Source organism: Antechinus flavipes, chromosome 1 (assembly GCF_016432865.1).
Source record: "Antechinus flavipes isolate AdamAnt ecotype Samford, QLD, Australia chromosome 1, AdamAnt_v2, whole genome shotgun sequence".
Classification (NCBI taxonomy): Eukaryota; Metazoa; Chordata; class Mammalia; order Dasyuromorphia; family Dasyuridae; genus Antechinus; species Antechinus flavipes.
The window spans coordinates 314660639-314686067 of record NC_067398.1 but is presented as its reverse complement, the minus strand read 5'-3'; the positions used below and the strand labels follow the sequence as shown (position 1 = coordinate 314686067).

Here is a 25429-nt window from a genome sequence, read left to right as displayed (position 1 = left end):
GCCAGGAAGCAAATGGATTTTTGTGTCAGGTGCTTCCAAGCCAAGACTCTTTGCCAAGTTTTTTTTTTAAATCTCTATAATTTCATTTTTATGCAAGGGCCAGTTGTGATACAGTGCATGAGAAGACCAAGCTTTAAGTCCAGCCTCTGTAACATAATGGCTGCATGACTTTGGTCAAGTCACTTAATTGCTCTGTGAAAGGCAGAAAAGCTGCTGACTTCCACGCGTAGAGAGGGTTTCTTCACCAATCCCTACAAATTAATAAAATCACAGATCTGATACTTTTTTTAAAAAAAAAATTGTTATTATGACTTTTTACTGGCTTGGAGGAATGAATCAATGTACTTTTCTGGTAGAGCAATGAGTGACCCCAGTTGAATCACACAAGTCCTCCATGCCTCAGTTTCTTCTTCTGTATGATTATAAAAACCTAGAGCAGGAACTAAATGATATCAACAAAGCATTTGAAACTCCATGGGGGAAGATGGTACTTCAATGCAATGTTTTTATCCTTACAATTCACCCAGTCCAAAGGAATTCATTGCCATGGCAGAATAATCTTCCACAGCCTAGAGAAGAAAGGTTCCTGGTGAGTTTTTTAACAATCTGTGGTGTTAACTGCCAGGCTGAGCTTAATAACAATATATAGATACTAACAGAATCTGCAGTGTTAACTACCAAACTGGGGTTAGTAATGGAATATAGATACATGGGACCCAACAGGAAACCCGATCTCTGACTTTATTGGCCACAAGGAACACCAGGGTGTTTCTAATGACAGCTGCCCAGAAAGCTGTTAAGTGGAGAGAACTCTAGTACTATGTCAAAGTGATGTTCTTTTCTTTATCTTCCAAAAACAAATGGAGCAGCCTTCTCCAAAAGGACAATTGCCCATTGAAGGTTTGTTATTTAGCAGAGCCAGACCAGTATACAATCACCAGCAATTCAACCCCAGTGAAACAATTCAGTGAAGTTTTTATTGTCCATTCTCTGAACCTTTCTTTTTCCTAGTATTGTGACTGCTGTGACTTTTAACTATGAAATGATACAAGGCTTCAGTCATAAGGACTACAGTGACAGAAGGACCGTGCATCCTGTGTAAAAACCTTATTAGTTAACCGTCTGCTGTAACCTTAGCAATAGTGAGCACTAAAAAGGGGCAGCTTGGTGAAATGTACAGCCTCAAAATTTACAACATAACATTGCTAAATGATGGGTACAACACAGCACTTACACCCCAGGCAGTATATTCTATTAGGACCTTCTGAAGGCTCCATCTTTCCATTGATCCATTCAGGATACTGCCCATTAATGTGGTTGAGTTACATGAGGGCTGAAGGGAGGAAAGAGTTGGAAGGGTCCTTAAATGTCTAATTCTCTTTTGTTCTTAGAATAAAGAATTCTTACTTGGGGAAACAAATGTGGCTTTTAAACATGGGTAGTTAGAGTTATATTTCAGTGAAAGATTCTTTGTCTATGACTAGAACCAAATGCAAAATAAGGTGAAAAATAGTCATGTCAGAGGTCAAAGATCATCACCTCCTGAAATAGAATACCATAAATAACCACATTACAGTACATTATAGCTAGAACGAGAAACCTGAGAAGCCTAACACAAGCTGACATGAAGGATCATTCAAGAAGTCTGTGCCAGTAAGTTATTCTCCCCTCCCCTCTCTTTCCATTCTGTCATCCCTAGAGAGTGCCAGAGCCCCTGCACTTCCCTACAGCTACTAACAGGAAGACTTAAATACTGGATATGTTAGCAGCCCCAGATATTTCTTTAGAGATTAGGTCATAAGTCATGATTTGGGTTCAAAATGGTCTCAGGAACCTAAAAAATGGCCAATATAAGAGGCATAAAAAAAAAGATGAAAAGAGAAAAAAAAATAATAGTCATTTAGGTCATATCTTGAGAAGGTAGAAAGTGAGGCATTTTGGCACAGAGCCAGATGTTGGAATCCCTTTCAGAGCAATATTGTACAAAACAGAGCACCAGTGTGGATGTAGACCACAAGGTTCCATGGGTAGATTTGGAATTCAACTGGTCTCCAGAGGGAGGAAAAAAGAGAAGGATACTGGATAGAATGACCGTTCTCGTTCTTTAAAACTTACTTCATGTCAGATTTATGATTAAATGAAAAAAAAAAGCACTAAACCAGTCATCAAAAGATTTGGATTTTAGTTCTGATTCTTGTGAGTCTTTGATAAAATCCATCTCTTTTCTGGGACTCAGGTTATCCTTTTATAAAATGGCTACTGTGATGGCTGTCTTGTCTCTCTGATCAGGCAATTTTTATGATAATTAATTTTAAAATACTTTGAAAAATACAAAAAGCTATAAATTCAAGGCATTATTATAGTATATATTGAAGTTGGAGAGGAAATAAAACATTCTTTTGGAGGGGTTTGGGGGAGTACTCCCTGCCTTTACTCCCCCATCTTGGCTCCACCTCCTGAAATGGAGCATTCTTTATGGCAATTACCTGCTAAGGAGTTTTGCCTTAAAAACAAAAATATAACTATCTAAAAGTTTATAACTGTGTTGCCATTATCATCTCCTTTCCAATTGTTGCTTTAGATTAGAGACATTAGAGGTAATAAGTCCAATTCCCTCGAGAAAACTGAGGTGCAGAGATGCCAAATGATTTGCCTGTGGCCCCATAGATAGAAAATGTCAGAACCAGTACTGAAATCTAGGTCCCTTACTCCAAATTCAATACTCTGCTTAGTAACATGTCTTCCCATAGCATAGATTAGAGACTTAGAAATAGAAGGGACTAGAGAAGTTTTCTAGTTTAACCTTCTCATTTTACAGGTAAAGAAACTGAAGCCCAGAGAAATAAAATGATATAGAGGGCAAGGGGGTGGGAGGGTGGGGTCACAGCCATCTGGTGACAAAACAGGGAAGAGAATCCAGACCTCCAGATTCTCAATATATATTCTCAAATATAACTCTTATTATTATATGTTGCCAACAATTATTATATATTAATATTAATAATGACAATACATTATAATATATAAATATGTGATGTATTAATATATGGTATATAAAAATTAAAATATTAATATTAATTATTGCCAGTTCAATACAGCCAATATTGATTAAATATCTATTGTGTTTAAAGTATTTTTATTAAGTAATAATAGTAGTATCAGCAGCAACTGTAGCAATAGTAGGAATTATAGTAGTAGTAACAGTAGCAGAGTAGTAGCAGCAGCAATAGCAATAGTAATATTAGCAGCAATAAGCAAAATTCAAACAGATTTTCCTTATTGCTATTTCAACACATCTACTGCCCCAATTGGCTAATGATACACAGCTGCTGGTAAAGATATAAAGTTTAGATAAACTACTATCCTAACCTTCATAAAGCTTATAGTCTAATGTGAGATCACAATTTTTTATAAACAAACAATTTTGTTTATTTTTTGTACTATTTGCTGGTGTTTGTTTTTGTATCATCAGGGTTAGCACAGTACAAAAATCATTTATTAAAATTTTTGAAGTAAAAATTATAGTACAAATTACAATTAAAAAAATAAGACAGATGTAAGCAAAATGTTAAGTGATGTCTGATGTAAAGAAAAGGTTACTGAAATTTATAGAATAGTAAGGATTGAATAGAAGTCTGGCAAGAAGGGCATATGAAGGTGGCAGAGAATAGCCAGCTATTTAAAGGCGTTAAATGGTAAGATAAGAAGTTAGCATTTTACTTGGAAGATAATAAGGGAGCACTAGGGAGCTTTAAGGATGTTATATGATCAGAACTATGAGTGAGGGAGTATCAGTATGAAGAATTAATTGCAAGGGAGTAGAGGGAGAAATTCAGAGTGATCTATTCAGAGATTGCTTCAATTGTCAGGGTGACTTTTAATGAACACAAGGTGATAGCTAGTGTGGAACTGAGGAGGCCAGGTTAGAGGACACCATATTTTGATTTTGGAATACCTAAAACTTGGCAACTAGTTGGATGTGAGCTATGAGGAAGTAGGAAAAGTCATAGACAAAATCCATGATTTCAGATAGTGGTGATCCTACTGACAGAGATGATGAAATCTGCATGAAGGAACACATTTGGGAAGACAGATTTTTAGCTCAGTTTTATACATGTTAAGTCCATTGGTGACACATTCAAGTGTCAATGTCCCTTAGAAAGCTGTTGTGAAGAGGTGCCTCTGAAAATAGAAAAAGTTTGTAAAGGATCAGGTAGGTCCTCGTAAGAATTTGATCTCCACAGTATCTAGTAGTCAGCTCAATTCTGTCTTTTGTGCTGTGAATACATGGTGGCTGGTTGAAGCTTTTGGGATGGTAGCCACTGGTGAAAACATCTCAGGCTAATGCAGGGCCTGAGATTATGGCCTGAGGATGGTGCCTTAGAACCTGTTCCACCTGTCCCTAGGAGCTAATGAAAGCTCTAGAATATTTTGGTTTTAGAATAGACAAGAGAATACACAAGAGATAATCAAATCTCTTTGCTGTCATAATGCTCCTTTTAGCCATTCACTGTCATTTCCTTTTATCGATGAATGATCCTGAATTTCCTCCCTAAAAAAAGAAAGTAAAGAAAAAGAAAGATCTGTGAGATCCTCTGCCTTCCATAGATTAAGAGCAGCAAAACTAGAAGCTTCCATAGATCTGCATAAGGCCCTATGTGACTGGTTCAGAAAGAAATCAACCTTTAAGGTTAAGTGATTTCCTAAGGTACGTAAAGTAGCAAATGTCAGAGATAGGATATGAACCTAGATTCCAATCAGTGTTTTTATACCCCAATGTAGTTTCTGAAGAAATTCCCCCATGTTAAGTTGAGCCATTCTTGGGCAATGCAATATTTCTTAATAAGGATAGGGATTGTACCTATGATTTCATTGGTCTAGAGAACTCCCAGGTGAGGAAAATGCCTCCACTAATTCAGATTGGCACCCTTATAGCCTTAGAAGCTGCTGGCAACATGCTAGACATGGTGTTGGAAAGGCTTGAATTCAAATCTTACTTCAGATATTTACTAGCTATGTAACCCTGGGCAAGTCATTTTAAAAATGAGAATAATAAAAGTATATCCCTCTCAGAATTGATATGAGGCTAGAATGAGAGAATATTTATAAAGTACTTTGTAAACCTTAGAACTCGTGTCAGAAAAAGGCCTGGACCAAGGTCATCTTGGCTTCAAGAATGGCTCTCTATCCATTTGCCATACTGCTTCTCTATCTGTCTGCATAGTAAAATATTATGGATTTATCTTCCTGGGTGCTGTCATGAGGCCTCCCACAAACTAACCACAATAGCTCCAGACTAGCTAAGGGAGTGTTTGTAGGGTCAATTGCTATTTTTGAAAAAAAAAAAAAACCTCATATTACAAATGTGACACATGATAAATAAATAAACAAGATTTAGCAATTTCTCTAAGTTTACGGCTGTCATTAATTTTTAAGAACAGGTCAGGAAGAATTGCTCAAACAAAGCAATTCTGAATAGAATGTGATGAACAGGTCTAAGAGCCCCTTTAATATTTAATGCAACCAAAAGCCTCTTACCACTAATCATTTCTTAATGGGGCTTGCCCTTTGGCCCATGTGTTTCTAAGGGAGTAAAATATTTGGCTCCCAAACAAGTTATCACTCAGTCAGTGAGTAAATACCACAGATTGGAAGTGGTCTCGTAGGCACAGTTGGCCTTTGCCAGCTTGGTTTAACAGGCACAGGGTGAACGGTATTTACCTTCTATCTCTTCATCAAGAATCATTTACCAAGACAAACACTTGCATGTGCTTTTTAACTGGCAAAAACACTTTGCCCTGTGCAGCTCCCAGTAGAAATAGGCATAAATCTAGAGAGAAAAATGAGAAGATTGCCTCCTTAGAAAGAAAGAAGATCCCTTTCCCCTGGGTTGGTGCTCAGTGTATCATCTGGCATCTAGAGGTTCTATTAAAAGGTGCAATTTGAGACAGGACTTGGAGCAAGTGAGGAAAGTTATAGAGAAGAGATGGGAGATGGAGGATGTCCAGCATAAAGGTCATTTGAAAATAAGTGAGGGGAAAAAGATGAAATGATGAATTGGGTTGGTATGTTTAGAAATAAGAACTCTGGCTAAGGAATAAAAATTAGCATCTAAAGTTTGGGGAAGTTTGGAGATAGGGTGGGGAAGAGATCCTGCATGGGGAGGGGGGATGATATTAAAGAACTCTTAGTATGAGAACTCTTTCCACCAATGTAGACCAGAAAATCACCTGGAATTTATAATCTTTAAGAATTAGCTGAATCATTAAGATGTTGAGTGTTTTGCCTGTGGTCACATAGCCAGTTATGTGTCAGAAGAGTTGAAAAAACTGGATCTGCTTAGCCTTGGGAAGAGAAGCTGTAGGGGAAAACAGTGGCTGTGTTTAAATTGTTAAAGGGCTATGATGGTTCCAAAAAAGTAACAATCTGCTTGTCTGAAAATGGAACTAGAAGTGTTGAGTGAAAGAAGAAAAAAGAAAATCTCAGCTTAATGGATGGAATACCTTTCTAACAATCAGTATTGCCTCAAAGTGGAATGTGCTATCTTGAAAAGGGGTAGGTTGCTCCTCATTGGAGTTATTGAAACAAAGGACATGGATCTGGCTTTGGATGCCAATGGTTGTCTCCTCAAAATAATGTTTTTAAGTTTAAAATAAAAGATATAGGATTACAAAAAAAAAAAAAAAAAGATATAGGATTGGTGCCAGATACTGATAAAAGATCATTCCAGAATTTTATCTGAACACAGCCTTTTTGTCAGATCATCTCAATATGTATCTATTGAATCCCTAGAATGTGCCTGGTTGGCACTTTGGAAAGCCTAGAGTAGTTGAGAAGGTCCCCTTTCTAGGAGTCCTCAGATTTTTATGATTTTATGGGTACATTATCTGGGACTGGATAAATCCTGAAGAAAAACACAGAAGTTCAAACTCCCAGTCTTGATTTTAGCTATGAGGATTTCACAGAATATCTAACATGAATGGAAGGACAAGAAGGAAAGTTGACAAATGGAGCAGTGACCAATAAATGCCCCATTATATTGTAGAGTACATATGCTAAGTGGTGTTGTGAGATCCAAAATAATGGCATGGCAGCAATTAGAAAGAAAACAGCATCAGTAAATTTCATGGCCCTATTTTTTTTCTTGTGTTTCCTTCTTGTAATATATTGCAAAGAAACATAGGAAAGGCTCAGAGAAACAAATATTCTAAGCAGGTTTGGGGAAAAAAAATGTGACCCCTGACTGAACTTTTATTAGATTCTCCTACCCCTCACCGTTTTGACATCAGAACAAGGCAAGTATTATTTATAACAGCATGTGTGAAATCCCAGAAGGGATTCTTGAAAGAATTAAAGTGAAAAATCTGTCCCAATGAGATTTCAAGTATAAAATAAATGATCAGATGGGAAAACATGTATAAATCAAAAATTAAATCTTTTTTAAAAAAAGATTCAAGCTACTATGAACTTTCTATTTTGCATCTGGATCATGGACAAGTGCAACAAAATGCAGTTTTTATAAATAACTGCTCTAACTAAATGGGTTTGTAGAAATGGGATCCTGGACAAAAGTAGTGGAAGAGATATACACATTGTCTTTTCCCATTAATTTACACACCAAGGGAATAAAAGAAGAGCATTTGAAATAGCAAATTTAAAAAAAAAATTTCCAAATAAGTAAGGCAAGTATGATATTCCATTAGCTTACCACTTTTCTTTCTCCCTTGCCTTGACCCCAGCCTGATAATGCTATACATTGTTCTTGTATTTCCATTATGGTCTCTCATTTCCCAGAAAGAAAGCAATTACTACATTTTCATAAAATATAGGGAATAGAAGGATCACTTCTGGTGTTTAGGCAGTCTCAGCCCATCCCAGATATGTATTTTTCTAACCTGTCTTATTTTAAAATTGGCTATACCTAAAGAATTATTGCTTTAAATGGTTTCTAGTGTGTCCAATAAGATCCTAAACCCAGAAGTGTATAGAGGAAAGAATGGTCATCAATCTTCTTTTTTTTTCCCCCAGAACATATTTCCCTTATCACAAAGACCTGATATAAAAGTAAATAATCTCATGTATTCAAATTCATACTATTTGAAATATTAATTATATAATATAAAATATAGTAATTGGTTCTAATATACTTCTAATGGAAAATAAGTATAAATTCAAATAATGCTACCACTTAAGGAGAATTCATTATTTGCCCTAATCTTGTTTTACCTTCATAGCTTAGTAAACTGGATCTTATGCAACTTTGGGAATACAGCGTTTATAGAATCTGTCTTGACCAGAGCACATTTTGCCTAGACAAAAATAATATAGGCAATGTGGGAGAAGGCAAAGGAATATCAGGATGAGCAACATCTTATCATCTTAAGATTGTAGAATCACAGAAGCATAGAAGTTGGTAGGGTCCTTAAAGATCTTCTTGTTCAACATCCTCAGATCATAAATGAGAAAACTGAGTCCAGAGAGGAACTTATTTAAAGTCATACAGGAAAATCAGTGGCAGAGCCTTTTGGTCCAAATCCAGTGAATGAATGAACAAGAGAAAGATAGGCAGACACACAGAGAAACTGTTCTTCTAAGGTGTAGCCAAAATCATGGAGTAAAGGGAGTGATTTGCCTGAGCTCTTCCCCAAACCCCTCCAAATTCCTTTAAAAATTACTCTAAAACAAATTTGAGAACACATAAAAAGATAAGTGGAACAATCTTCCAACTGAAGAAAATTTAAGCAATCAGTAGGAAAGATTTATTGTACCAAAATGGAAGTCCATTGCAGTTCCAGTGCAGGCCATGTCAGCATAGTCTAACCCCTATCCCTAGCAAACCAGAAGCAGAAATTGGGTCTCTAAATCAGTGTCAGTACTGGCAGTTTCCAGATCTCTCAACCCAGAAATCCCAAAGACAACTTGGAAAGTCAGCAGAAAAAGTTTGTCTGACAAAGATGAGAGGGTCTTGGGAAACCATAGGCAGTGGCAACAGTGACAGAGTCCACAGCAGCAGCAGTGGCAGCAAATTCTGTAGATCTCAGTCCATGGACAATAAGGGACAGTTAAACAACTGGTCAGAAGGAGGTCTCTTTACTAGCAGTGAGAAAGGATTCTGTTGCTTTAGCACAGTAAAACTTACAGCCACAGTGGGGTGCGGAATCTCCTTACAATTCCAGTGTTGAAAACAGTGCTTGTGGACACTCAAACACCTTCCTCCTTAAATTATAATATCTTGGAAGGACTAAAAATTTACAGATCCCAGAAGGCTCTCTGAAAAAAGCTATACAAAACCCCTAAAGCTTGGGACAGTGCACCCACCACTCTGGCAACAGAGTCCTACATTAAGAAAGAGTTAAAAATCAAGTAATAATCTGGGTTAGGAAAATGAGCAAACAGAAAAAGATTCTGACCATAGAAAGTTACTATGGTGACAAGAGATATCAAAATACACATTTAGAAGGAGATAGCAAAGTCAAAGCTCTTACATCCAAAACCTCCAAGAAAAATAAGAATTGGGTCAGGCCATGAAAGAGTTCAAAAGGGATTTTGAAATTCAAGTAAGAGAGATAGAGGAAAAATTGGGAAGAGAAATGAGAGGGATGCAAAAGAAAATACAAAAAGCTAATGAGGAGTAGAATGCCTTAAAAAAAAAAAGTAGCCAATGGGAAAGGAGGTATAAAAGCTCACTGAGGAAAATAATTCCTTAAAAATTTTAATTGAGGGGCAGCTAGATGGCACAGTGGATAGAGCACCAGCCCTAAAGTCAGGAGAACCTGAGTTCAAATCTGGTCTCAGACACTTAACACTTCCTAGCTGTGTGACCCTGGACAAGTCATTTAACTGCAATTGCCTCAGCAAAAAAAAAAGAGCAAATGAAAATTAATGACTTTATGAGATATCAAGAAAGAATGAGACAAAACCAAAAGAATGAAAAAAAAAGAAAACAATGTGAAATATCTCATTGGAAAAACAACTGACCTGGAAAATAGATCCAGAAGAGATAATTTTAAAATTATTTTATTGGTTTTCCTGAAAACCATAATCAAAAAAAGAGCAGAGACATCATCTTTCAAGAAATTAACAAAGAAAACTGTCCTGGTACTTTAAAACCAAAGGGTAAAATAGAAGTTGAAAGAATATATCTATCATCTCCTGAAAGAGATACCAATGTGAAAACTCCTGGAAATATTATAGACAAATTCCGGAACTCTTGGGTCAAGAAGAAAATATTGCAAACATCCATTAAGAAACAATTCAGGTATAGTGGAGCCAGTCAGGATAAAACAAGCTTGAGCAATAAAGGGTCAGAGGGGTTAGAATATGATATGGTATTCCAGAGAACAATAGAGCTAATATTACAACCAACAATCATCTACTCAGCAAAACTGAGTATAATCCTTCAGAGGAAAAGGTGGCTATTCAATGAAATAGAGGACTTTCAAGCATTAGTGATGAAAAGATCAGACCTAAATAGAAAATTTGATTTTCAAATTCAGGACTCAGGGGAAGCATACAGAAGTAACCAGGAAAGAGAAATCATAAAAGATTTAATCAGGTTTGCTTATTTACAGTCCTACATGGCAGGATGATACTTGTAACTCATAAGAACTTTCTCATTATTATGGCAGTTAGAAGGAATAAATATAGACAGAGGACACAGGAGTGAGCTGAATTTGAAGGGATAATAACTAAAAAAAGTAAAATTAAGAGGTCAGAGAGGGATGTACTTAGAGGATGGGAAAGGGAGAAGTAGAATGGTGTAAATTGTCTGCCACAAAAGAGGCAAGAAAAAGCTTTTTTTAGTGGAAAGGGGGGAGGAGGGAATGAGTCAACCTTCTTATTAGAATTGGATCAAAGAGGAAATGACATACATGCTTAATATGAGCATAGAAATTTCTCTTATCTTATAGGAAAATGGGAAGGGAAGGAGATATGAGAATGGGGAAGGTTGATAGAAGAGTAGTAGTAGAAATCAGTAGCAAAACACTTTTGAGGAGGTTACATTGAAAAAGAAAACAGAATAAATGCGGGGAAATACATTTAGCAATAGTATTTGTGAAAAGAATTTTGAAACAAATTTCTTTGAAGAAGGCCTTATTTCTCAAATGTATAGAAAACTGAATCAAATTTATATTAAAAAATCACGCCCCAATTTATAAATAATTAGAAGATATAAACTATGCTCAAAGGGCTATAAAATCATGAATATCCTTTAATGTAACAATACAATTATTAGGCCTGAATTCCAAAAGAGATTTTTAAAAAAGGAAAAGGACTTATATGTACAAAAATATTTATAGCAGTTCTTTTCTCAGGGCAAAGAATTGTAAATTGAGGGAATGCACATCAATTAGGGAATGGTTATGTAAATTGTGGCATGTGATTATAGTGAAATATTATTGTTGTATGGGAAAGGATTAGTAGGATGCTCTTAGAAAAACCTGGAAAACTTTCCTTGAACCTAAGCAAAGTGAAATTTACTGTGTACAAAGTAATAATAATGTTGTGGGGTGATCGACTGTGAATAACTTTGCTGTTCTCAGCAATACAATCCAAAAATTACTCTGAAGGACTTATGATGAAAAATGCTATCCATACAGATTAAAGCATCTTACTTGATTTTTCTTGAGAGTTTTTTTTTTTAATGGGGGAAGAGACCTATGTTTTCTTTTGTACTAACATGACTTTTATGGAAATGTTATATAAAATATTGGGGGAATGGAAGTAGGGAGAAAGAGAAAGAATCTGGAATGCAAAGTATTAAAAACAAATGTAAAAAAAATACTGTGTAACTGTAACTGTATTACAGAGTAACTGTGTAAAACAAAAAATTAATTAATCAAAAAGAAAGAAACTAAGTTTATATTCTAATGTGGGAAGACAATATATAGGAAATGTGGCCAGGAAGGATAAAATCACAGAGATAATAGTTCATGCCATAGGGTACTCAATTTCTGTGCCCTTTCCAATAGCAATGCTAACATTTATTTGATTACTGCTTTCAGACCAAGAAGTAGAAAATAGGTTGGGGATAGTATAATGGTTGCATGGTGAGCAGATGGCATGGTTGAGCTAACTGGAAAGAACTTGCACCAAGTATCAGCTTGTGTTCTCTCAAAAAGCAGCTTCTACACCAAGGCAAAACAAGAGATTCTAATGAGCAGGTATAATTATTGGAATGACTGAGATTGTCTAGATATGCTGAGGTCTCAACAACCAACAGTGGTCTCTCTACTCCATTGTATTGTCTTGATTTGGTCAAAACACTTACCATGAGCTAAACATTGGAAGCACAAAAGCAAAAGACAGTCCTTTCTTTTAAAGGATTCGCAGACTGCTGGAGGAGACACCATACAAACAAGCTATATACAGGATAAATTGGACATTATCAAAAGAAGAAAGGTACCAAAATTAAGAATGAATTATAGATAATCAGCAAAGGAATTATTTCTATTATATAGCTTGTTTAATATAATTATCACATTGAATATTAATTAAGTGATTTATGAGAATTCCAGGAAAGGGATAAGCCAAAAACAGTAAAATTAAATGTAAGCTCTTTAAGATTAGGGATTGTGTCTTCTATTTTAGGGGAAGGGAAGAGTTGTTCCATCCTGTCCTTAATGGTTCCAAGTTCAGTTTGGCACATACTGTGGCTGAATGAGTGAAAATACCCCAACCTTCTTCAAGTTGATTTACAGAAAACAATAGGGGTAATAGGAGCCTAGTGTAACTGAAGAGTTGATGATTTTTGTAAAGGAGCCCTCCCCTCCTTTTTGGCAAGAGATAGGAGGGGGGAGTAGATTAGAAGTTGATTCACCTGTGTAAGGAAAGCATTTAACAATGGTTCTCTTAAATAACATTGAGGTACTGAGGAACTTAGGTATTTAAAGTCATTCCCAGCTTTCACAAATCACAATAGGTGGCCAATAACTCTCTACATTTAATCGGTAATCACAGTGTCCCAGTATAACCATCATAACAATAGCTAGCTTATTTTTAACTTTTCTTTTTTGTTTTTTCCATATTTAGCTCACATTGATTTAGCACTTTACAAGTATCATCTCATTTGATTCTCAAAACAATCCTGGGAGATATCTATTATTATTATTATTCCCATTTTACAAATGAGGAAACTGAGGCAAACAGGGTTAAGTGACTTGCTCAGGGCCACACAGTTAGAAAGTGTCTGAGGCTGGATTTGAACTCAGGTCTTCCTGATTCCTTTAATGCTCAAAGTGGAATCATTTGCAAGTAACAGGGAAGTTACAGAGCAATAGGGGCTGGATAGTCCTAGAAAATTCCTGGGACAGGGAAATATACTTGGATTTGAATTCTAGTTTTTCTCATTGACATTGATTAGAGACTTCAAAATATAAGCTTTCAGTGCGATATTTATTATCCACCTCCTGACAGAGAAGTGAAAGGTTTAACACAGCAAAATGAAACATACATTTCTGGGGATAGCCAATGTGGGAATTTATTGTGCTAGGTTATGAATATTTACTAGGACTTTTCTTTTTTCTTTTTTCTTTTTCCCTTCTTTTTTGTTTATTCATTGGGGGTGGGAAATAAGCAAACAATTTTAAAAATAGCTTTCAGTGCTAAAGTTTCATCTAGTTTTAAAAATGAAGACAACATTATTTCTTCTTTACCAAGAAGGCTATTGTAGAAGCAATTTTAGTGCCTGGCAGTTTTATTATAATTTTTAATAATAATATTTAACATCTCAAGTGTCACATCCTTGTGGTAAATTATTTTTTAATTCAACTTTATTTTTAGTTAAGAATTATTTCCCCCCTTTCCATTGAAAAGTCAAGAAAAACAAATATACAAATATACACTACAAAACAAACCCCACATGAATCATGGAAAGAAAGAAAATAGGAAATAAAAGAAGAAAGGAAGGAGAAAGGAAAAATAAAGAAGGAAAAAAAAGAAAAAAACTATATGCTTTAATCTGTACTCCATGTCCATCATCTCTCTATCTGGATGAAGGTAGATGTTTCATCATGAATCCTTTGGAACTGTAGTTGTCATTATCTTACTCAAACTACTAAATCTTTTCAAATTATTTTTACAATATTGCTGTTATTGTATAAACTGCTCTTCTGATACTAATTACTTCCCTTTGCTTCAGTTTACCTGATTATTAATTCAGGGCATTTTTTTTTAATGTGGCTATTGACAGCTTGAGTTTCTTCCTCTGAAAATTGTCTGTTCATGTCTTTTAACTATTAATTAATTAGGAAATGGCTCTTATTTTTGAAAATTTGAGTCAATTCTCTATATATCTTAGAAGTGAGGTCATTAGAGAAACTTGCTGCAAACAAATTTCCTCGCACTGACGTTCTTAATAGATTGTGCTGTGTGTTTATATGTGTGTATTTGTGTTTGTGTGTGTGACTGAACATGACACTCTTGGTCAAACAACTGTTAGAGCATGAACAGATAATAGAACTGAAAGATACATCTAAGGCCATTTCTCTTCATATTATAAGGAGAAAACCAAAGCCCAAGGTAACACAAATAGTAAGCACTAAAGATAGGATTTAAACCATCTTAGAGATCATCTAGGCTACATCTCCTTTTTACTAATGAGAAAACTAAGGCCCAGAGTGGATCATCAACCACCAGAGTGGAAATTTTGTCTCAAGTTCTCTGACTCAAAATCAGTTTTCTTCCTACTGTACACACTGTCTCCCTTACAGCAGGGACTCTTAAACCTGGGTCTATGAATTGGTTTTCTTTTTCCTTTTTTAATATCTTATTAACTACATTGCTTTCCTTCTTTAAAAAAATATTTTAAAAATTAACAGAAAATGTTTTCTCCTCCTATCCAATCTCTTTCTCTCCCCCATACCTTCTCAGAGGAAAAGAAAAAAAGAAAAAGAAATATCTTCCCATTGTTAAGCAAAATAAATTCTCTCATTTGTTCTATCCAAAAATATGTCTCATTCTATACCTCTCTGCCAGGACGTTTCCTTGGAAATCCTGAAATTTTAATGCATTTAAAAACAAGGTCTAGCAAAAGAGTCAGTCCATAGATTTCAACAGAATATGAAGAAGGTCCATGTACCAAAAGAGGTTAAGATCTCCTAACCTAAAGTGTTGAGATTTCCTTTTAACTCCTTAGTAAAATAAATGCAAGTGCAGTGATCTCACTGATATGATGCATTAAAAGTCGCCTTTATATTTATTTAAGGAAGGTTCAAGAAAGCACACAGTCTACTTGGGTTATAAAGTAACTCATTGATCAGTAACTGAGTGTGGGGGTAGAGAACCCAGACCCAGGTATTAATTACAATCCCGAAGATTTCTCCTCAAAGCACCTCAAAGGAGAAAGTATTTGTTATTAGGCTGAGCTTTTCCAGACTTCCCTAGGCTTCTTTGCAAATTGAGGGTTTTTGTAAATACTATGTGAAAAGATTTTTTTGTTTTGTTTTTTGTTTTTTATTACAGCTTATACTTGGTTTACATTGATGAAGCTAATGGTTCTACATTGATAAAGAGATCACATTTTGTCTTCCCTGGTAGAATGTCAGTAAGCCTTACATAGACAGAGAATGATTCCCTTTTATCTGTGTATTCCCAGTGCCAGACCCATGATAAGTACTCAATAAGTGCTTGTTAATTTATTGATTGATGGATATTTCCCTTGGTCCCATTTTTTTCCCCTTGAGGCTGGACCTGTGATTTTATCAGTAGAGAAAGGTATTGATGAAAAACTCCTTTAATCAGTGCAAATCAACACTTACTCTGCAAATTCCAGTTTAGGGAGTGGCAGGGACATTAAGAGGTTAAATGACTTGCCTTAGTTGATCACATCCACCTCAAAATCTAAGACTCTCAGTCTTTTATCTCAGAGTATTCTTGATTCAGAGTTTAGTTCTCTATGAATGGATGTCTTTTGCTGGTCCCATCAGTTCTTTAAAATGGATATGTGGAAATAAGAAAGAGAAAATCCTCCATTTTTTTGTCTCTCCATTGGCAAACTGAGAATCAGATGATATAACTTTATTTGTTATTGTTGCTTTTTTCTATCAGGTTGGGGGCCATACAATGTTACCCATCCGTTGGATGCCTCCGGAGAGTATCATGTATAGAAAATTTACCACGGAAAGTGATGTCTGGAGCCTGGGGGTTGTCTTATGGGAGATCTTCACCTATGGCAAACAGCCATGGTATCAGCTCTCAAACAATGAGGTGGGTATCCAAGTCTCCCCAGAAAAGCTGAACACTAGGATGAGTCGCTTGGTTTTAGATCTTTTAGATCCTTCTTCAACAGGTTGGATTTTGCCATTCTTAGTCTTCAGTAGAAGTAGACCCAAAATGAGTTGACATATCCATGAGTTTGATGCATACTGGCATTTAAATTTTAAAATATTAAGTTTAAAAGTTATGGATCATTCATGGGGTTTTTAAAAACAGGTTTGCAGATGACATACTGTATATATAGTCATTAATATTGATATTTCATTTGAATCTCCTCATAGTTGGTTTTACACCAAGATTTAGGGCATTTACCTTTCAATGCTAAAGGTCTTTAATTCTTCTTAGAAGCTACTGAAATTTAGTGGGTTATCTTTAAGTGTCCTTTAAGACACTAAGCTACCTATATTTTGTTTTTTTCTCCTTTTTTTTCCCTTCCTGATCTGATTCTTCTTGTGCAGAAAGATAACTATGATTATGTATACATATATTGGATTTAGCGTATATTTTAACATATTTGACATGTATTGGACTACCTGCCATCTAGGGGTGGGGGTGGGAAGGAGGAAGGGAAAATTTGAAAGAGAAGGTTTTACAAGGATCAATGTTGAAAAATTACCCATGCATATGTTTTGTAAATAAAAAAGCTTTAATAAAATTTTCAAAAAGACACTAAGCTACCTTAAATAGCCTTTAAGAATACATCTTGGATTCCTCCTGGAATCAGTTCCACAGATTGATATGGTATGATGAGAAATAATGTGGAGTAGTAGCTAAAGATACACACTTATTGTTGCTGTTCATTTTCAATCATGTCCAACTCTTCATGACCCCATTTAGAGTTTTCTTAGCAAAGCTATTGGAATAGTTTGACATTTCCTTCTCCAGCTCATTTAATAGATGAGGAACTAAGGTAACCAAGGTTAAGTGACTTGTCCAGGATCACACAGCTAGTAAGAGTCTGAGGCTAGATTTGAATTCAGGAAGATGTCTTGCTGACCTGATATCCAATACTCTCTCTAGGACCTGCCTATACTGAAAAAGATCAAACATCAAATATCATGTCAAAATATATATTTGTTAATATGCAAAAAAATGTCAGAAGGAATAAAAATAAATGGGTTTATCAGAATATAGGAAATCCCCTAGATTTCAGTAGTACAATGACTTCTTGAAAGAGTTAAGCTCTTTCTGCCATTAATGGGGAAAAAACTAGAAAATGCCTGAATGAAATATGTAGTATTAATTAATATTATCCAAAGTAATTCAATGCTAATATCAAAGCAACATATATGTGTGTGCATTTTGCATATGTTCATATTACTAAATCTCATCTTTATATTTATGTATATGTAATGATTTTGATATATAAGTGGGTTGGATTGGGTTTTGGCCACAAAATTTAGATTAAGTGACTTACCCTGTATCACACAGCTAAGAAGTGTTAAGTGCCTGAGGTACCATTCTGACTCCAGGGCTGGTGCTGTATCCACAGCACCATCTAGCTACCCCAAGAAATGATTTTATATTTAATAAATATATGCACTGTTTGTGTATATGTTTATGTACACACATATACATAATTATCACAAAGAGATTTTTGTATTATAAATGATTTTATATTGGAGTAATGGATGTTCCAAATGTATATATATTTATGGCACAAATCCTTTGCTGGACACCTCAAATTATTATTCAAATATCCTTTTTTCTCCTATTCTTTTATCCAATATGATTATTCCAGTGCCCTGAATATTTTCCAAAACATAAAATTAAGAAAAAATAAAAAGATATTTATCAAAAAATGGAGTATATGGCAATTTTGTAAAACTGGAATATAGAGCTGTAATTTAAAGAACCTCAGGATTCTTCTGAGAATACTGAAATTTAGAGGGCATTGATAGCACTTAACACACTTCATCTTCATACAAACAAATGACAAAGAGGAACTAGCTAAAGTATGTTATGCTTTATATGTACATAATGTATTCTATTATAGAAGCCATCATCTAATGGATGCTTCTTTTCCCCAAGTGCTATAGCAGAACTACAGTAGCCTTGCTTTCCCAGAATCTCTGTCTCATACATTCTACTCAGTTGAATTAATCTTTAAAAAAATTGATTTGAATGAATTTGTCATGCTCCTTTCCCCAGTCCTATTTTGTAATGTTTTCTTGAGTCACACACACACAAATATTAGTTACAATTCTGTATGTAAGTATGCTATCTGTTTGAGGTTTTGCAGTATGAAAAATAAATTAATTACATTTCCCAAATGTTTGATGACTTCACCTAGAATAGTTTACAGCATCATGCATGTGATAAAATATAATTTTTAAATTTTTAAATTAAAAATGTAAAATTTATGCCAGTTGATTTCAATCTTTGTTAATTTCTCATACAGTGGATCACAGTTCTTCCTTCTCTCTGCCATGGGAATAGGCTTCCTATTCCATAAAATTCAGCCTGCAAAAAGTCTTTTTTTTTTTTCAAAAAATAAATATCACTTTAAGAATATATTTTGTTACCTTCCTTTCCTGTTCTCCTGGTTATTTGGACAAACACCATGTTCTAGGCTTACTCTTTCTACATTGTTTCTTTATTTTTTCATCTTTTCCTTGCTGTGCTAATTTTGTATTTGGTTTCTTTCTAGGTAATTGAATGCATCACACAGGGCCGAGTCCTGCAGAGGCCTAGAACGTGTCCAAAGGAAGTGTATGACCTGATGCTGGGGTGCTGGCAGCGAGAGCCTCACATGAGGCTTAACATCAAAGATATCCATTCCCTCCTTCTGAACTTGGCCAAGGCATCCCCAGTCTACCTGGATATTCTAGGCTAGGGTCCCCACCAACCTTCTATCCCCCATTGCACTTCCTCAGACAGGCCAAGTGAACGATTGTGTTCTAGCTGCCGCTGAACTCCATCCAAATGTGTTCTTAACTGACAGTATTAATGACAATGACATTGAGAAGCTTTCAGAGGGAAGCAGTGTGCACTTCTCCATCTGTAGACACAGTATTGACTTCCTTTTGGCATTATCAAATCTTATCTCTTTTTCTCTTTCTCTTTTTTTCCCCATCTCCTTGGTTTATTTTTCTATTCTTCTCCCTCTTTCCCCTACCCTTACCTTTTCTTTTCAATCAATCTGGCTTCTGCATTATTATTATTATCTCTGCATAGACAAAAGCCTTAAAAAAAAAAACCCAACAACAACCAGATTTGTTTATCGGCAGATGCCTGAGTTTGTCCCACAAAACTAACAATGCCTTCTTGTACTCCTGCCTTTGCAAAGGATGACAAAAAAAGGGAAAACTTGAGTATCTGACTTCAACTTTGTGACTTCTGTTGTACATACATTGGGAGTTTCTATGGATTTGCGTCTATTTATTTATTATTATTATTATTACTATTATTCTTATCATCATCACTATTATTTGACTGCTTAAGCCCTTGTATGGAACAGGAAAAGCCGTGTTCTATCTGGGAAGCCTATTTCCATGGCAGAGAGAAGGAAGACCTGTGGATGCACTGTATGGGAAAGCAACAAAGATTGGAATCAGCTGGCATCAGAGCCCACATGTGAAACTCCAACTCTGTGTGGGAAGGAAGTATTTGACACATTTCCCTGAGCACCTTCATGGATCATGGAACCCTGTGCTTTGGGGCTACTCTTTCCCCCAATGACCAGATACAGTACATTAAAGTAGAAAGAAAGAAAAACGTTCCTGAATTTTACAAGGTAGAAGGCAGTATTATAAACTCAGATGTAACCATGTCTGTAGGATGCCAATGGTTTGTTTGTTTTTTTAAAAGTGTTATCCACCAAGCCTTTGGTAAATTATGCTAAAATTGGATGTATTTTTTGGTACGGTGTTAATTTCAGGGTCAAGATTGGAATCTGAAGGCTTTGATAAGATAGGGCAAGCTGTAAATGCTGAGGCAAAGTTTATCTCCTGTTGTGCTTATCAGACAGCATCTTCTACCTTCCCTTTTTCCTCCCTTTCCCCATCTCCCCTTTTCACTGTGCAAGCAAAATCGTGCATGGTCTTTGTCAATTAATACTTTGTGTGCAGGAATTTACTGTGCACCCTGAGAGGCATAGCCAATCCATAAAGGTGTAACATATTTAATTAGAGAAAGCTAATGGAAGTCATTAGAGACGTTGAAACATTTCTGCATTGTTACAGATAATGCTAGACCAAAACAAATTCAGACCCTGAAACATGGAGGTCCTAATGGATTGGACCAAAAGGACTGAGAAGGAAAGGTAGTAATAAATCCCAGAGGCAACTAAAATATGTGGCTCTGTGGTGATCCCTTGATATTCAGTGTATACAGGCCCTGCCCTTGCTCTGTGCTCCAGTTGGAAGAGTCATTTCATTTAGAGCATTGTTGGCTATTGGATGTATGTGTTGTTGTTGTTTTTAATTCATTGATATTTTTGTTATTGTTGTTAGGCATGGCATGGTTTGCCAAAGGGAGACTGTGTCCAGATTTAGCATTGGAGGCAAGCTCATAGATAAATACTTTCTGCAAAAAAAAAAAAAAAAAAAAGAAAAGAAAAGAAAAAAGAAAAAAAAGAAAAAAAAAAGGATATAAATTGAAATTTAAAGTTATTATTATTAGTGATACCAAGAAAGAAGTCCCTTTTAATCTTTATGCCTCCCTCTATGAGGGGGGCTTTTGCTGAAAAATTGACCTCTTTATAACATGAGCCAGATTGAAAAGGAGTCATTTTTTATTTATTGATTTTTTTTTAATTTTAGAAGTTGAGTGTTTTGTTTCTTATGTGCAATCACTGTGTTGCTGTTCGAGTTCCATACATTATTTATTGAGGTACCTTCTTCTCCTTGAAAGGCATTTAAATCCAGTCCTCAAAAATTCAAAATGTAAACAAAAGACAAAAAACAAATTTTAAAATCTAAAACCAACCATTCTCTATAATTTGCTGGTCAGTGAGTGACAGGATTAAAATGTTTTCATTTGTGAATGATAAGAAAACAATCAAAAATAGACATACTAATATAATGAAAGCCATATCTATCATTAAGAAATCATATTACTTTTCAATCACTGTGGAAAGCTAGTGGAAGAAGGAATAGAACAGTTTCATACATAGCCATTTCTGCAAAGCCATGGATGCTGACAGGAGCAGGGCAGTACCATAGACCATCGTGGAATAGGCTTGTTTTGTCAGAGCTTTATCAGGTTGAGTTAATCTTATTAGAAAAGTCACTTATTTTTATTTCATAAATTTTCTAATAAGACAATAGCCTACTGGATCAGAATCAAGAAGAACTGTGCAGTTTTAGGGTGAAAGATTATCAGAATTGAATGGAAAGCTGGGACAATGAGATCCAGGTTTATTTCATCACAGAGCAGTTTTGTATCCTTGTCGATGAGGGGAAAAAGAAGAAATGTCCCCTTGCAGTCCATCAGAAAAGCACTTTGAAGTTATGAGATGAAAGGTTCTATGCAAGTGCAAAGTATTATTATTTATTGCTATTTATTATTGTTGTCATTGTTATTATTGCTGCTATTTCTATTCCTGTTGTTTGTGTTCATGTGAGAGATCATCTCACCTTCAAAGAAAAGTGGCAGGTTCTCAAAGAAGCTGGATAAGCAGCAAAAACAAACAAAAAATACCTTGACCTTATTGATCCTCGTCCCTTCATCTCCCCTCAATGCCTCCCTATTCTGTATCAAAAGAGTGTCCTCCTATAAGATAGAGAAAATGTCTAGTGGTTTAAGAATATGTATTGCAAGTCATAATGCAGGGCAATCCAAAGGACCTAGTGGCCTAATCCAAATCAAGTTATTCCAATGTTCCTAAGGGAGAAAGTCCAGATCTTTCTGGGAGCAGATCCCTTTTTAAGTTGATTTTTGATTGTCATACACTGAAAACTCTTTGCTGGACTGTCCATCCTGAGTTAGGGCTCAGGAAATGTAACAAGCTTCTATGGATGTATATCCATAGAAGTTTGTCACATTTGTCACATATATATATATATATATATCCTCCACCAAGAAGCACCTGAAATCAAAACTATAGCCCATGCAAATGAGCAGTGAACAAAAGAAAAATCTGCGTTCCTTAATTCACCCCTGGGGTTTAAAGTTAGCCGAATAAGCAGAAAAGCAAGAGAAGAAAAATAGATAGCCACGAGGTGAGCTGCTTCTATGCTAATTTTGCTCAGTTTTAATGAAGCCCTGATATGCTGAGCAAATATGACAATCAGGCTTATTTAGAAACCTTTCTGGACTATGCTGTAAAGGATCATACAAATAATTCACATTCTAGGTGTGTATATTTACATAAGTTACACATGTGGTATTTACATGTATTTATATATGTTGCATTTGGTTTATACATGTACAAACATGCACACACAATGTGCTTACGTATTTATGTATAAATGTATACCCCCACATTCATAGGAATAGCTGTAATTAGAATAAAGTATTGCTAGATTGAGCTAAACTGATAAATAACCAAATTTTTAATTTTTAAAAATCATCTTGTAATTAATGTTTCCTTTCTCTAATGTCTCCTACAGTAGTAGGACAAATGGGAGACCCTGCATATTTAGAATGTTGGTATGAGCACCATCACACCCCATTTTGTGCATCCACTGATTTTTTGCACAGCAGATTGGATTAAGAAAGTAATTCTCAGTGTACAGTTCCAGGAGAGAAAATTTGGTTTTTATCACTCAGTACCATCATTTTTCTATTGTCCCATTTTGATACTTGTGCCCTCTGGGGATTTCATACTGGTGTGCAGAAACCAAGAATTCCAAAGGAAAAACTGGAATGTTTGGGGCACAATGCCTCCCCCTCTCTAAGAGAACAATGGTGAGAAGTCCAAGACCCTGGAATAATAGCAGCAAATGTTAGGCGCTTCCCACATTCTCCCCTTCAACCTCCCTAAATCTGCAGAATACAAACAAGCTGGATGGAATGCAGTCTTTTATGTAAGGATACATGGCCTCCTTGTCATAAATGGACTTCTCCCCACCCTTTAATTTTTTTTAGAACAGCATGGTTTTTAGAGATACATGGTCTCTGACCCAATAAATAGCTACATCCCACCTTCCCCCCTCTGTCTTTTTCCTTCCCCTCTCTTCCTTGTCTTCTTCTTTCTCTCTCCCCCTTCTCTCCCTCTTTTCCCATCTCTTCTTTTCCCTTCTTTCTACTTTCCCTTTCCTCCTCTCTTTCCCTTTCTTTCTTTCTCCTTTTCTCCCTCTCTCCTCTCTTCCCTTCATCCTCATTCTCCTCTTTCCCTTTCTTTCTTCCTCCTTTTCTCTCCCTCTCTTTCCCCCTCTCCTCTCTTCTCTCACCCCTCCACTCCTTCTTTTCTTTTTTCTCTTCTTTTCACCTCGCAGAGATTTTTCCTTTTGGATTGTGGCTTTGTCTTTGTCTTGCTATTACAAAAGAAATGAAATGAGAAATATCTCAGGACGCAGCCAATGTTCTAAATCCCCAGATGTCCAGGTCACCAGTTGAGTAAATTGGTGATGCATACTAATACTCACCAAGACTCTCCCTAAGGCTAACATAGTTTGTAAATGGACATCAAAATGTTATTCTAGTGAATTTGGATTGGGCAAGAGGTCGGGATTTATAAAGACCCAGGTTTCAATAGCACAGAAAGTTATATGAGTTGTTATCGTCAGGGCTGGAATGAATCACTACTGCTCCAGTCAAGGGGTCCTTAAAGAACCTGCATTTGGGTTGTTTACTTGCATTTTCCCCAATTCTTTTTCTTCCTTCTTTGCTACATTCGTCACAAATAAAAAGCAAAAAACAACAATAACAAAGGTTTGTGCGTTGCAAGCAAAACACTGTGAATTTCACAACAGCAACCAAACTATTCTTTTGCCATCTAAATATATGTCTCAGGAGAAGTGGGGAAAGATGGGGGGGACGGGGATTATTTTACAGTCTATGCATTCTAGGGCCAGGTCGATGTTTATCAGTTCAGTTTCTGCATCAAAGAAGCCCCAAGCAAAGAGTTACTAGACATACGTCTTTTTGAAAAGGAAGTGTATTGGATGAGTATCCTAGAAACTGTTAGTAGCCAAATAATTGAACAGAAAAGAAAAATGAAGATGAAGTGGAATGGGATGTCTATAGAGGCCTATATCTTGCAGCTTATGTGTATATTTCTGTCGCTTAAAGAAAAAATTATTTGTGTGAAACAACTGAATGTGTTTTAAATAACAAGGTCTTTTAATTAAATGTGGATTTCAATTATGTAACCCTTTTTAAAAAAAGACCAAATTTTGATGAAATATTGGTTCCTGCTCTGGTCTACCTATACTTCATGTATCTGTGTAGAGATACAGGAATTATATACATTTGTGTATGTATATAGAGAGATGTTTGTATATATCCAGACAGTATATACATACATTTCAATATCTCTCTATGGATAAACTTTTCACTAATCCATGACCTGGTGTTTGGAGCACTCTTTCTCTCTTATCCCCTTTCTCTCTTTCTCCCTCTGTTCAATTTATTTTTCCTTAACTTTCCTTTCATTTTATTTGTTGTGATGTCTCTGTACAGATGCCTAGTGGTTCTCATTTTTGCAGTCTGTTATAGAGGTCCATTGCTTTAAAAAAAAAAAAAAAAAAAAAGGCCCACTTGCATCTTGGCTGATTTCAAAGTGACATCTGAGTATCAGTGTTTAAAAAGCAAGTTTTGTTTGTGAATCATGTGACCAGCTTCTCTCAACCTGACATGGAAAGTCTCTTGTACTACAGTGTATTTAATAAAAATGATGTCTTAAAATAAACAATGTCATACAAAGACTTTAAGTGATGATGATGGTGGTTAATTTAAAAAGTGTACATAATTTTCAGAAGTTGTGGTTTGCTAATTTTTTTATATATCTTTTAGTAGATAGAACATTAGATATGGATTCAGTAAGACCTGAGTTCAAAACCAGTCTCAGACACTCACTAGCTATGTGACCCTGGGCAAATCACTTTAACCTGTTTGCCTCAGTTTCCTCATCTGTAAAATGAGCCAAAGAAGGAAATGACAAACTACTCCAGTATCTCTGCCAAAAAAAAAAAAATGGGATCACAAAGAATCAGACACAACTGAACAACAAATAGTCTTTACTTCTGTTCCTATTGCCTTCTATGAAGAAAAGTTTCCAAATTGTTCCCAAAATTCCAAATGGAGTCTCTGATTTTGCTGTAATTTT

At 35.6% G+C, this 25429-nt stretch overlaps 1 protein-coding gene across 3 annotated transcripts in view; it reads left to right on the top strand.

Moving 5' to 3' along the window:
- NTRK2 (neurotrophic receptor tyrosine kinase 2) overlaps nucleotides 1-25028 on the top strand; it is a 414741-nt gene extending 389713 nt beyond the window's left edge. For all 3 annotated transcript variants that reach the window (XM_051966154.1, XM_051966147.1, XM_051966140.1), the window contains 2 exons: nucleotides 16048-16206; nucleotides 18866-25028. In XM_051966154.1, coding sequence (XP_051822114.1) covers nucleotides 16048-16206; nucleotides 18866-19051 — 345 coding nt within the window. In that variant the 3' untranslated portion in view covers nucleotides 19052-25028. The remainder of the gene's footprint in view (nucleotides 1-16047; nucleotides 16207-18865) is intronic.
- The last annotated feature ends 401 nt before the right edge of the window (nucleotides 25029-25429 follow it).